At 35.2% G+C, this 15,608-nt stretch overlaps 1 protein-coding gene across 1 annotated transcript in view; it reads left to right on the top strand.

Moving 5' to 3' along the window:
- Window positions 1-684, top strand: part of LOC136836664 (uncharacterized) — a 2,069-nt gene extending 1,385 nt beyond the window's left edge. The window contains exon 3 of the mRNA XM_067101134.1: window positions 450-684. Within this exon, the coding sequence (XP_066957235.1) occupies window positions 450-615 (166 nt within the window). The 3' untranslated portion in view covers window positions 616-684. The remainder of the gene's footprint in view (window positions 1-449) is intronic.
- Window positions 685-15,608: the final 14,924 nt, after the last annotated feature.

The raw sequence follows: 15,608 nt of genomic DNA on the forward strand, positions 1-15,608 counted from the left end.
TTTCATACTTGTATTTATCCTCAATAAGTATCCAATTCTATCCTTATATTTATCCTCAATAAGTATCTTATTTAATACTTATATTTATCCTCAATAAGTATCCTATTCAGTTTTATCCTTATATTTTTCCTCAATCAGTATCCGATTTTATCCTAATATCTATCCTCAATAGATATCCTTTGTTAAACCTTATATTTGTCCTCAGTTAATATCCTATTTTATCCTTATATTTATCCTCAATGAGTATCCTATTTTTTATCCTAATATTTGCCCTCAGTAAATATTCAATTTTATCCTTATATTTGTCCTCAATAAATATCCTATATTATCCTTACATCTCTCCTCAGTTATTATCGTATTATATACTTATATTTATCGTATAAAAATATCCAATTTTATCCTTATATTTATCCTTAATAAGCATCCTAATTATCCTTCCCCACATCCAGCTGGGAGAGCCCCGAAGGAATCGAGTACGTGGTCAAATACATCGCCGACGACAAGGGCTACAGAGTCCTCGAATCCAACGCCGTGCCTTCTGCAGGAGGAATCCGCGCCGACGGGGAACAGGCCGATCTCGAAGGTGACGAAGATGACGATGATGACGATAAATAGATTGTCATTCTATAATTTTATTGATCTAAATTTATCTGACATTTATTTATGAAGGAAATATATTGTTTGAAATGATATTGTTTTTCCTTTGTCGGTTGTGGAGTGATTTCCTTGTGAATGAGGATATTGAAAAGGATATTTGAGTATTGAAAAATTTCATAGATGAAATTATATTCTAGGCGAACGTAAACAAGCTCCCGTGCGCTCGCGCGCACGCATGCACACACAGACAAAATGTACTGGATGCTAACAGTTCCTTCTTGAATACCTTCCTTATACCTAGTATCCTTCTTTCTTTCATATCTAGTATCCTTCGGTTAAATCCTATGGCGTTTCTTACTAAATATCCTCCTTATTAAGTATCCTCCAATTTCTGAAAATTCTCTTTATGGCTGATATCCTTCTGAAAATCCTGTGGAGTTCCTTCTTAAATATCCTTCTGAAAGTCCTATGGAGTTCTTTCATAGATATCCTTCTGCAAATCCTATGGAGTTCCTTCTGAAAACCCTTTGGAGTTCCTTCATAAATATCCTTCTGAAAATCCTATGGAGTTCCCTCCTAAAAACAGTTCTTGTACCTAACATTTTCATGCAAATCCCTCTTATATTTAGTATAATCCTTCCTCTCTGCGAATCCTCCCTATACCTAATATCCTCCCGGAAATCCTCATTATGCCTAATTTCCCCCTGAAAATCATTCTTATATCTAATATCCTCCTGAAAATCATCCTTATACTTCGTATCCTCCAGCAAATCCTCTTTATATCCGGCATCCTACTGCAGGTTCTCCTCCGAGCACTATCATCGTAATATCCAAAATCATCCTAGAAATCCCCACTCTTCCCAAGAACCCTGCAAAAATCCTCCTTTCATCACCCTGTATCCTCCTGAGTCTTACCCTACCGAAAATCCTCCTTTTATCATCCTGCATCCTCCTGGATCCTACCTGACATCGGGCGATACTATCTCCTAAAGGATTGCTTGTGAGAGCAATCCTTCACCCAACGAAAGTGACAGGGCGAGTTTCCCTGACGTGAATGGAACAGGTCCAGTCTCCCAATTACCGGCAAAACGGAGGCGAGATTTAGGGTTGTTGTGTTCGAGGAACTGGACCATGTTTTTTTAGAATGATTTTTTTTTGTCCTGGTTGGACACTTGAAAGGTATTAGCAGACGTTGCTGATGTTGAGTGGCATTGATGAAGGGATTGCTTAGGCTCGAGAGGGACTTGATGAGCTGCTTGGGCTGAGGAAGACAGTAAAGAATTGTTTAGGTCGAGGAAGACTCAGTCAAGAGAGAGGTGTTTAGGTTGATGAAGAGAGACTCAAGAGAGAATGAATGAATTCCTTAGAATGGGGAACTGCTTAGGCTCAAGAGGGAATTTAAGCACTGCTTAGGCTCAGGAAGACAATAAAGAATTGTTTAGGTCGAGGAAGACTCAGTCAAGAAAGAGTTGCTTAGGGTGATGAAGAGAGACTCAAGAGAGAATGAATAAATTTCTCAGAATGGGGAATTCAGACTCTAGAGGGAATTGAATAATTGCTTAGGCTGAGGAAGACAGACTCAAAACCCAATTAATGAGCCAAGAAAGTTAGGCTCAAGAGGGAATGAAGAATTGCTTGGGTGGAGGAGGACAGACTCAAGAGAGACTTGCTTAGCCTGACGAAGGCAGACTGAAGATAAAAGTTCAAGAAACAGTTGCTTAGGTTTAGGTAGACAGGCTCAAGAGATAACTGAAGAATTGCTTAGGCTTTGGAAAACACGCAAGGAAAAAGGACTCGTTTAGCTAATGTATAAGCAAACTGCCATGACAATTTGCAGACTCATGGGACGTTGGCAGAGTTTATGGTTAGTGGTCCTGTCTCGTAAATACAAAAATACAAGGCAGCTGTGGAACTTACAAAAAACATCTCTGTCCGGTGCAAGCGGCAAACAGACACAATGAGGCCTGGAGGTAAGCAGAGTAAGAATGTTATAAAGAGATGTCTTGCCAGAGCTGATAATGTGTTCTTATTGTTTTAAGAATAAGAAGCTACAATAATGAAAATAATTTTTTTCCCAAATATGAAAATGGAAGTAATCTTTATTCTACGTCATTTTAACCATACAATTAGTTAAGGATAATAAATATAATGTAGCGCTGCTAAACAAACCTGACATAATCGAGGTACCTCATCATGTACAACAAATCATCTTGTGACGGGAGTCAGTTCTGAGAGTTGTAAATCCAGCTGGACTTCGATGGGAAAATTTAAGTGCTAAAATCGACATAAAATGTACACTCCACAGGCGTCTCCTTGATTGATGCGTTCATGAGGTCCTTCTGTGCAATAAAAACAAGTAAAAAATGCGCAGAAGTTTCTTCGGCGCAATCGAGTTTTCTCTACAGCTGCTACAGCATATAATCAAGGCCACCGAAAATAGACCTATCTTTCGGTGGTCTCGGTATAGTGCTGTATGAGCCGCGGCCCATGTAGCTTTAACCATGGGTCGGTGGTGGCCTGTCCTGTCGTTGCCAGACGCACGTTTATGGCTAACTTTAACCTTCAACAAAAAAAAAACTATTGGGGCTAGAGGGCTGCGATTTGGTATGTTTGATGATTGGAGGTTGGATGATCGACATGCCAATTTGTAACCATCTAGCATCAGTAGTTTTTAAGATCTGAGGGCGGATAGAAAAACTGCGGACAGAATAAAGTGCGGACGGACAGACAAAGCTGGCACAATAGTTTTCTTTTACAGAAAACTAAAAAAAACTGTTACGGCTCAATTTTGTGACTTTTTTTTTGAGGGCACGCAAGTTTATATAAGTCACTTTAAATAGGAATTAGCAGATGTTGGTTGAGGTTCTTCCAAGCAATAAAAAACTTTAGCCTTTTTGAGAGCACGCAAGTCCATAAATACTAGTCGGTTTATATAGGAATTGGCAGTTCTTGGGTGAGGTTTTTCTTTGCAATAAAACAAGTTACTACTCAATTTTGTGGCTTTTTCGAGGGTATGCAAGTTAACATATTGGCTTAGGTTCATTTATGCAATAAAACAAAGAAACAATTATGGCTCAATTTTGTGAATTTTTTTGTTTTTTTTTGTTTTTAGGGAATGCAGGATTATATAAGCCACAATTGACAGCAGTTGTTTTGGGCAGTTGTAGGTGTGAAATAAAATTAACACAAATTAGATTCTTGTATCAATAAATTTATATCCCTGGAATGACGTTATGAGTGCAGTTAAAGGAAAACCTGGATACGTCTCACAAAAAAACAACTGACCCTCAGTGAGACTGATTCGATCACTGCTCAACAAACAAAATCTTCATTACTGTGACCGAGTTGATAGCGAATATGCCAGTTTTTTTTAGTTTTCCTTATAAGAAAACTGTTGTGCTGGCTTTCTCTGTCCGTCCGCACTTTATTCTGTCCGCACTTTTTCTGTCCGCCCTCATATCTTAAAAACTACTGAGGCTAGAGGGCTGCAAATTGGTATGTTGATCATCCACCCACATACCAAATTGCAGCCCTCTAGCCTCAGAATTTTTTAAAGTTCTATTTAAGGTTAAAGATAGCCATAATCGTACTTCTGGCAGCACTATAGGTACCAACCACACAGGCCACCACCGGACTATGACTGAGTTTCATGGGCCGTGGCTAAGAGTTTTATGGGCCGTGGCTGAGGCCACAACCGGACAGAAAACTCGATTGCGCCGAAGAAACTTCGGCGCATCTTTTACTTGTTTTTCTGGTCCCGTGCGGGTTGAGGGGAGGGGGGAACAAGAAGGGTGGAATGTGACAAAGGCGTGAGGCTTGCGACCTCATTCCTGAATCATGTGTGAGTGAAAGGCTTCAATATTCTGGAGAATATTGTTTGCTAACAAGAAAAAAAACGGAAACAAAAGAATTGCAAAAAAATATGAATTCTTTTCTTAATAACAAGGAAAACTACAACAAAAAACAGGAACAAACGAACAAACAAACAAGATTTGCCTTCTGAGTTGCTTTGGAAATAAGTTGCTCACAGGATGGCAATACTCCTATAAGTAATAAGGCAACCCAGGTGATAAATAAGTCATAGACCACATGTGTTTGTTTACCTTCGTTTGCCTAAACAATTATAATACATCACTGATCAAAGACTTTAAGTTTGTTTGCTTGCAGATGTGAATTAAGGAAATATAAACAGATAATTAAGTTATAATCTATAATTAGTGATTACAGCTGAACTCCTGTCTGTACACCTGTTCTCGAAGAGTTAATGGCTACAATATATCACGGATACAAGCAGCCGAAAGGCGGGGCTAGTATGCATAAATTCTATCGTGAACCGAGTCTCTCTCTCTCTCTCTCTCTCTCTCTCTCTCTCTCTTTCTCACTCTCTCTCTCTGTCTCTCTCTCTCTCACACACACACTCAGACATTCTCACTCTCTCTCTTTCTCATTCTCTCTCTCTGTCTCTCTGTCTCTCTCTCACACACACACACTCAGACATTCTCACTCTCTCTCTTTCTCATTCTCTCTCTCTCTCTCCCACACACGCACACACATTCTCATTCTATCCTTTTCTCAGTCTCTCTCTCTCTCTCTCACACACACTCATTCTCTCTCTGTTTCTCTCTATCTCTCTCACTTTCTCTTTCTCTTTTTCTCTCTAGCGCATGCTCTCTCCCTAACTAGTTTCTCACTTCCTCTCTCTCACTCTCTCTCTCTCGGCCCGTCTCTCTCTCTCTCTCTCTCTCTCTCTCTCTCTCTCTCTCTCTCTCTCTCTCACACACACACAAACACATATTCTCACTCTCTCTCATTCTCATTCTCTCTCTCTCTCTCTCACACACACACACACTCACTCTCTTTCCCTTTGTCTCTATCTCTCTCACTTTCTCTTTCTCTCTCTAGCGCTCTCTCTCTCTCTCTGCTTTCTCACTTCCTCTCTCTAACTCTCTCCCTCTCTGCCCGTCTATCTCTCTCTCTCTCTCTCTCTCTCTCTCTCTAACACACACTCTTACACTCCCTCTCTCTTTCCCTCTCTCTCTCAGCATCAAAAACAAGATGAAGTTATTATGTGCAATCGTAAAACCAGTTCGCAGGCTTTATTTGATCTCCATGTCTCTATATTGTTGTATATCTCGCTTATCTTGTCTCTCTGACTCTATTCTTCTCAGAATATTTATGTGAATCTCTCTCTCATTCACTCTCTCTCTCTCTCTCTCTCTTTCTTTCACACACACGCACACTCTCTTTCTCTTCTCTCTCACACACACGCACATACAAACACTTACTCTCTCTCTATCTAACTTTCTCACTTTCTCTCTCTTTCTCTAGCTCTCTCTCCCTCACACACACACACACAAACACTCTCACTATCTATCTCAAGCACACACACCCTCAGTCTCTCTCTCTCCCTCTCAGTCTCTCTCTCTCTCTCTCACACACACACACTCTCTCTCTCTCTCTCTCTCTCTCTCTCTCTCTCTCTCTCTCTCTCTCTCTCTCTCTCTCTCTTATAGAATCAAGAAAAAGATACAACCAAAACTGAATAGCAGCAACACGTCATCCTATTTTCACCAACAGCATCAACAGTTTTATCCCATTAGCAAAAAAAAAAAAAAAAAAAGATAGATACTCAAAAACATTGTAGACATCAAATATCTCTGAGAGAGGTCTGAGGTGATAAGACCAGTATATAGAACAAGCACCTCAGTTGCTTTTTTTTTTTTCTAGTTGTTTTTCTAGTTTCCATAAATGAAACTTGTTTCTCGGGGTTACGTAAAGTCAAAGGTAGTGGATCAAGGTTGGACTGGCTCAGCGGTTGGTTGGTTAACTCCCTCGCTCGGACAGTGAGACTGAGACAACTTTCTTTATTTTTAGTTTTCTGTAAAAGAAAAGTATTGTGCCGGCTTCTTCTGTCCGCCCTCAGGTCTTAAAAACTACTGAGGCTTGAGGGCTGCAAATTGGTATGTTGATCATCCACCGTCCAATCATTAAACATACCAAATTGCAACTCTCTAGCCTCAGTAGTTTTTATTAGTTTTCTGTAAAAGAAAACTGTTGTGCAGAGTTTGTCTGTCCGTTCGCACTTTTTTCTGTCCGCCCTCAGATTTGAAACTACTGAGGCTAGAGGGCTGCAAATTGGTATGTTGATCGTCCGCCCTCCAATCATCAACATACCAAATTGCAGCCCTCTAGCCTCAGTAGTTTTTATTTTATTTAAGGTTAAAGTTATCCATGATCATGCGTCTGGTAGTGCTTCCCGGAGGCATGGTTAACACCCTCACTCCACCGCATCTGGGAAGCAACTGAAGCGCTACCGGTCCCAGTATAGTTTTACACAGCATTATACACTGTATAGAAAACTCGATTGCGCAGAGGAAACTTCGGAGCATTATTCGTTTTCTTATTCTTCTCACAGCCTCGAAAGTTCATCTTACCCTAAAACAATGCACCTAATTTTTAAAATTATTTATAGTTTTATCTATTTATTTATCAGTTTATCAATTTATCTTTTTTCATTTCCTGATAAGTGATCTCTTATTTCTGTACTTCATATTCTTTGGAAGCTTGAATTTCAAGTCAGTGGGCCCCACCAACTAGTGGCCCCGTTGGTGGGCTTGGATAATAATAATAATAATAATAATAATAATAATAATAATAATAATAATAATAATAATAATAATAATAAATATTATTATTATTATTATTATTATTATTATTATTAAGGTTGCTTATTCCAGTTTCAGTGGCCCCTTTGGTGGACTTGTTCCACATGAATAGTGGTTTATCTTTTGGATAATAATAATAATAATAATAATAATAATAATAATAATAATAATAATAATAATAATAATAATAATAAATATTATTATTATTATTATTATTATTATTATTATTATTATTATTATTGTTGTTATTAAAGTTGCTTATTCCCGTTTCGTAAGCCGTGTTACAAGAGATCTCTTCAGAGTTACGAAAGCCGAACCGTTGGCTGGCGTGTGGGTAACGATATACGTAATCCTTTCTTTGGGTCAGCGATTTCTTAATGTTCCCCGGGTACGTGGATGATCTTCTTACGTGTACGTTACGTTTCAACTAACCCCGAGAACTTTCTTCAACCACTTGGTTGAATGTATGTGCTGTGAATTATTATTATTATTATTATTATTATTATTATTATTATTATTATTATTATTATTATTTGAAGGGAGTAAACGCTCTTTTAAACAGGTCTTATTAAAAAGGATGGCTGTATTATGCGAATTTATCTTATATAGTGTCTTTTCTATCTTCCTTATGATTCGCTTTTCAGGACTAACATCGCTGAGCCTGAAAAGCGAATCATAAGGAAGATAGAAAAGACACTATATAAGATAAATTCGCATAATACAGCCATCCTTTAAATAAGACCTATTATTATTATTATTATTATTATTATTATTATTATTATTATTATTATTATTATTATTATTATTATTATTATTATTATTATTATTATTATTTTTATTTTTATTATTATCATTATTAGTATTATTTTATTATTATTTATTATTATTATTATTATTATTATTATTATTATTATTATTATTATTATTATTATTATTATTATTATTATTATTATTATTATTCAAATAGATTTACCCAGATCATTAAGCTGATTACCAGCTCTCACAAGGTTGGATCTAAGGATTTGTTTTTATTTATATTTTTGCTGGCTCTGAGGATTTATTTTTAGTTTTATTTTTCATAAGTATAGATTGTATGAATTTGTATGGATGCTTTTGGCAGTGTATGTATATACGTGTGAATAATCCATACGTTATCTTCAATAAAATCAATGTGACTCTTCAATATCTGATGTGTTACTCTGCTGGCAATAAGCATCGAGACAATTATTTAAAAATTATGTTAAATACAAAACGTTTACCATAAGTATTAAAGGACTATAAACTTGGGTATGCATGGGTAAAAATCTATTTATTTTTACCAGAGATCTGCTGACCAGTTTATATCAAGGAACGATATTATACTCGATGCATAATTATTTTTACCTTAATTTATATAAGAGCTAAAAATTATTTGTTTTTAATAAGTTGTGATAGAATTCTCAATTCTGCTGTCTTTTAACAATCATTCTGATGTTTATTATTATTATTATTATTATTATTATTATTATTATTATTATTATTATTATTATTATTATTATTATTATTATTATTATTATTCAGAAGATGAACCCTATTCGTATGGAACAAAAGAATATGGCGTTCATTAGGAATTAAGAGAAGGTAAAGGAAAATACAGAAAAAAGAGATCTCACTTAATAAAAATAAAAAAAATAAATTAATAAATTAATAAACAGATAAAACTATATTAAAATGAAAGGCGAATAGCATTAGGGTAGTAAGGCCTAACAGGAATAAATGTTGACCTAATTTCGCATTTCTGATGTTACCCAACTGCCCGGGAGATGCAGATTGACTGGTATGATCATCCAAACTGGATGTAGAACTGAGCGACAGCATCCAGTTCGGATCCTGACGTCAGCAAACAGTTTCTGACGAAGTGAGGGCGAAGAATTAGGAGGACCTGTCGTTCACAGCTTCGTCAGGAGGAAAGTGATCGTTTTTCTTGTTATGTAAATGATTGTAACCTACATTCATTAGGTCCGGGTAAAGAATATTTATTTTGGAAAGGAAACTAGCCGCCGCAGGTTACTTGAATTTATATTCAGAAATACAAAATTGTGGACAAAGAATAAAATTAATAAAATAATAAAAAACATGATATATATACACACACACACATACACACACACACACACACACACATATATATATATATATATATATATATATATATATATATATATATATATATATATATATAAAGATAGAGAGAGAGAGAGAGAGAGAGAGAGAGAGAGAGAGCTATGCCAAGAATGCTGTAATAAATACTCGTCATGATCGCGCATTAAGAATCTCGTTCCGGTAGCGCATAGCTCGTACGGAATGCTGTCATAAGCTACCCTTTTGTACGCAACTGGAAGACTGAATTACCAAGGTCCCTTGTGACGAATCTTCATTTGACTGAAAAATGGTTTCTCTAATTTTTCCTATTTTCAAAAGCCTTTATTTTCCTCTCCCTGAGGATGTTGTGCCATTGCAAAGATGCAATGCATTATTACCCTAAAACAATTCTCCTTTATTTAAATGATTTAATTACATTTTTATCTATTTATTCATTAATGTGTTAATTTATTTCTTTATTTTCTAGTAATCATTTCAAATGAACACCATACTCTTTGGGAGCCTGAATTTCAAGTCAGTGGCCCCCGTGAGCTTGTTCCAAATAATAATAATAATAATAATAATAATAATAATAATAATAATAATAATAATAATAATAATGATAATAATAATAATAATAATATTCTTTGGAAGCCTGAATTTCAAGTCAATGGTCCCTGTGAGCTTGTTCCATATGAATAGAGTTCATTTTCTGAATAATAATAATAATAATAATAATAATAATAATAATAATAATAATAATAATAATAATAATAATAATCTTTGGAAGCCTGAATTTCAAGTCAATGGTCCCTGTGAGCTTGTTCCATATGAATAGAGTTCATTTTCTGAATAATAATAATAATAATAATAATAATAATAATAATAATAATAATAATAATAATAATAATAATCTTTGGAAGCCTGAATTTCAAGTCAATGGTCCCTGTGAGCTTGTTCCATATGAATAGAGTTCATCTTCTGAATAATAATAATAATAATAATAATAATAATAATAATAATAATAATAATAATAATAATAATAATAATAATGGTCTCCATGCACGATTTCAATATCTTTACATGATAAAAATCACACTGGTAATATGCATGTACTTGCGTTACCAATCACTAACGCATGAGATGAATGAGGCGTTTACGCATAAAACGTTTACAGTAATATTACAGTAATCTGTTGCAAAAAACCTAAATGACATAATGATAGTCAGTTTCTGCAGTAGGATGAGAACATTATGTTAGGATAGGTCAAGGGTTACAGCTTTGCAATACTTGCTGCGATTACTCTACTTCGACTGCAACTTTTTATGCAAGGTACCTGAAGCCTTAAAAAAACACTGGAGAGAGAGAGAGAGAGAGAGAGAGAGAGAGAGAGAGAGAGAGAGAGAGAGAGAGAGCATGGGTTAAGTACAATGGGATACTCGATTATTTTTGGTATGATTTTAAATAGTTAACTTTACTTATTGTAATTGTATATCGCTAATTATAAGTATTTTGTGACACACACACACACACACACACATATATATATATATATATATATATATATATATATATATATATATATATATATATATATATGTGTGTGTGTGTGTGTGTGTGTGTGTGTGTGTAAATCATGATCCCTCCTCTGTAGGAAATTCCATGATGAAAGTCCTTAAAAGGAATGATAAAAGACGAAAGTAAAAATAAATAATGAAATTCCCTTAATAAAGCTACAAAGAAGTCCTCTCAGTGTCCTCCTCGTACTAAAGAAAAATTGAAAGTCTCTTCTTAAATAAATTAAAAAAAAGTTTCAAAGCCATTCATTTGACTCTAAAAAAACAAACTGCCGGGTACCAAACACCCTCTAACAGTTTTAAAGTCTACCAATGAACTTACAAAAAAGTTCCAAAGTCTTCCACAAAAGGTTACAAACAATTGTCTTTTAGTGCCCTCGTCCCAACAATTATAAGTTTTAAAGTCCTTCACTGAAGTCACAAAGATATTGCTTTATACTACCCCCAAAAAGTTCAAAATTCCCTCAATGAAGTCACAAACAATTGCCCTGTAGAATCCCACACAAACACACATGCACACACACATAAACACACGCACAAACCTTTCAAGTCAATCAACGAAGTCCCTTCCTCCCTCAACAATAAATCTTATTTCCCAAATGAAGTCACAAGCACATTACCTCGTGATAAAAGCCCCCACAAAAGTTTTTAAAAGTCCGTGGACGAGGCCACAAACAAATTGCCTTTTAGTACCAGCTCCTAACGAGATCATTTTGGGAGCCTGCACCACCGACAGTGCTTTGACCCTGGTCACAAAACCGGTCCGGATGTGACCACTTAGGAGTGTCCAGGTAATGTGACCACTTACAAGGAGTGTCCAGGTAAGCTGCGGCGGTTTTGCTCCGTTCTTAGGTACTGGGTAAATTACTCGACCCTCAGATGTACTATTTAATGAAGTAGTACCTGAAGATTCTATTATAAAAGCAATTTGCAAGCGTGGCAATTTAATTACATGGGCGTCAAAGTTCGCGTAGTGGCTAGATGCCACTTGTTGATTATAATTAACAGAGATATCTCTTACTTTTTGCGTGAATTATCAGGGATATGTTTAACTGAAATATACTGTACTGTTACTTACTTTACAGCTATTAAATACTATTTTTGTACATTAGAATTTGAATGAATCTAGTTTTGTTCATTCAGTGGAGAAACCAGATTGACAAGTCGAGATGATTTTTATGGTGCAATGAAGACTTGCAGTATATCAAGTGTTAAGCATTATTGTGGTTTAATGAAATCTTTAAAAATTTCCTATTTTGCAGAAATAATCTAAACCTCAGCATCTCATGAACAGTAGCTCAATAATGTCTTGCATTAATTCCATCAATTCTTTCCTAACAAAATATCAGATTGAGATATAAAACCTCTTTTGCCTTGCCTACTGATGAACAATAAACATAGACCAAAGTCGAGTTACCTGCTGGAGAACGTTTAAATTAACTATACCAATTCAAATTTATAAATATTTGCAAATGAAATTCAGAGACTTGTTGAATGAAATATCTCACTGAGGCACCTTTGCGGCTACGACGAAAATTCCAAACAATATGGAAGGATTCTTTTAAATGTAAGTTCTATTAGGGGCTATGTAGGGGTCAAGGTTCTCATGAAATGATAGACAAAACCTTTAGGTATGCCTTCCATTAGACTAAACGTTTTGGGGCAATTACAAACGTCTGACTGAGCACGAGTATATGATTGTAAATGAACGTTCTTTTCAAGGGTAAGGAGGCTTCAGGTTTTTGTGATTTTGTTCTGTGCATAATTCTGTGTATAATTCTGTGTATAACTGAGGTGTCGGATGACCTGACATGAAAGGAAATGCATTTCATTCTCTGCATTACAGAAGTCATCAAAGGATTGCTCTTTTTTTCCCGTGTATTATGAAAACTGTTTGTTTTTCTCGGTGTAATCTCATGTTGCATAAGAAGGAAGACGAATTAATTGTATAAGGACATAAAAGCGAACAGGCCTCCACTTGATCCTAAGGAGAAATGAATTCACACCCATACTGCCCTAAAATGAAAAAAGTGCTGTATCTGCAAAATTTTCGAAATTGAGATATACCACCTATTGGGCTCGTGAAACACTAATACACAAGTTACTGCAGTTTCAGAATGATTCTTCAATGCTTTCCACGAGTATTCAAGGGGTCCCATTTGCAGGATCTGCAAAGTCAGTAGTAAGGCAAGGGAGTATCTACCATTTTTCTCAGTTCTGTATTTTTGCAGGTACTGCAGTCTTCCATTGCAGGGCAGCGTCCATCACAATCTACTTTGGGAGATCAGTTTGCTAACTTTTAAAAGAACAAACAGAAGCCAAATCTCTTAGATGCATTCTTCATATAATTATCTAGAATGCTATAGGAGGCGAATGGAATTACCAGTTCTCACGTGAGTATTATATTACTATACGGCAGTGATTCTCAAGCTGGGTGCCAGAAACAGTGCCTAGGGGTGCCGCAAGATTGTCATGAATTTTGTATTGGCTAAATTATCTCAATGAATATTTGTAAAAAAAAAGTTTGCAGAAGTCTTCATATAATTATTACCAGTGTGTCTACTCTAATATATTAATATATATATATATATATATATATATATATATATATATATATATATATATATATATATATACACATACATATATATATGAATTCATGCGATGTGGTGGGATGGTGAAGAAGGGGGTGCCACGGTAATGATTACATTAGTTAGGGTGCCACCACTAAAAAAAAGATTGAGAACCACTGCTATACGGGAAGTAAGCACCAGTATGACTTTTTTTAGGAAGACAAATAACCCGTATCTAGGTCTCGTCTGCATGGAAACCTGCGCAGCCTCCGAGAGTTTAGTTTGACGACGAGATTCCTGGAGAAAGTAGTTCCAGACATGTACCAAGCACGACGCAAACAATTGTTTTTTGGGGGGTTATGTGAAGGAGCTACGACGATTGAGAACAAGGTCGGGCACTGTCCCCTTGCAGATTATGAAGATTCTGCCCTCGCGCGGATATGAAAGTGGTCAGTTGTTGATTTATAGAATTAGATCTTTAAAATTAAGAATCTTGCTCAATTCGGGATATGATTGTAGTAGATGTTGTCTACATACATATGCCTTAAGATAGATCTCCTGCGTAATAGGTATAATATTTAAGAGAATAATGTGCGAGTTTTATGGGCGTAGAAATAGGCATCTTAGATGAAGTTATTTTTAAGTGGGTTTCAGACACATAAAACTTTGTTATTTTGAACATTTATTATGATATATATATATATATATATATATATATATATATATATATATATATATATATATATATATATATATATATATATATATAACGTACACACAGCATTACTTCCGGTAACTTCCCGGCCTGCCCTGAAGCAAGAGCCCGTGCCAGCACATGCCTGGTTTAATCTATAAATAACTAACACCGATAGCAATATTGCACGCACTTGAGAAATTATGATATCTAATATTCAACCTTCACAATTTAGTCATAGAGCTCACCCGGTCATCTCTCTAGGCCACGGCTAGTCCTAGACGCCTCCGGTCAGACTTTTTTAGACTTGACAAAAAAAAAGACTGATAATGACTTCCTCTCATGTTAACCCTTCCTTAATTACTGAGCCTAAACTGTCTATCCATGTTATTACTTAGCCATCAATGGCCACCCTTGACATTAGAATGATCTTGAAATGCCTCCCCGGAGAGATTTATGACAGTTTCACTGTCGTATGTCGCCCGCGGGTAGATTTTGTGGGGCACAAAAAGCGACATAAAATTCAGAATGTATGGGGGCTCAGGGACGTTGAAGTAGTGATGTGTTCTTATTAGGGCTTTTAGCTGGGGTAATTGCTTGTTCCTGTCTTCAATTTGAATAATGATATTGTTCAGTTTAGGAATGTGTCTATCTATATACTGTATATATATATATATATATATATATATATATATATATATATATATATATATATATATATATATATATATATACATATATATATATATGCTTTTTGGGCAAAGTTTTCCCTGTATGCAAATTTCGTTGAATCCTATGGATTTTTGATTGTTGATCAACTTCTTATTAGTTTGACAATATTTTCTGAATCTTCTACGTTCTTCCAAATCCAGCTGAATTTGGAAGAACGTAGAAGATTCAGAAAATATTGTCAAACTGATAAGAAGTTGATCACAATCAAAAAGCCACAGAATTCAACGAAGTTTGTATATATATATATATATATATATATATATATATATATATATATATATATATATATATATATATATATAAGAAGGCATCAAAAAGCTTACCCCATATAAAAAATGGGAAAAAGCACGTTAAGCGAAGAAGAAGATATATATATATATATATATATATATATATATATATATATATATATATATATATATATATATATATATATATATATATATATATATATATATATATATATATATATATATATATATATATATACATAAGATGGTTATCATCACTTTTGTACGTGATTCATTTATCACACATTACCACAGGTGAAAGATAAGAGATGGGGTGTAGGTCCTGACTAGTTTCGACTTTATTTTCAAGCCACTGACAAATCCCTCAGTTCCCGGGCCTAAGCAGGCTGCCTAAGTGT

Source organism: Macrobrachium rosenbergii, chromosome 56 (genome assembly GCF_040412425.1).
Source record: "Macrobrachium rosenbergii isolate ZJJX-2024 chromosome 56, ASM4041242v1, whole genome shotgun sequence".
Classification (NCBI taxonomy): domain Eukaryota; kingdom Metazoa; phylum Arthropoda; class Malacostraca; order Decapoda; family Palaemonidae; genus Macrobrachium; species Macrobrachium rosenbergii.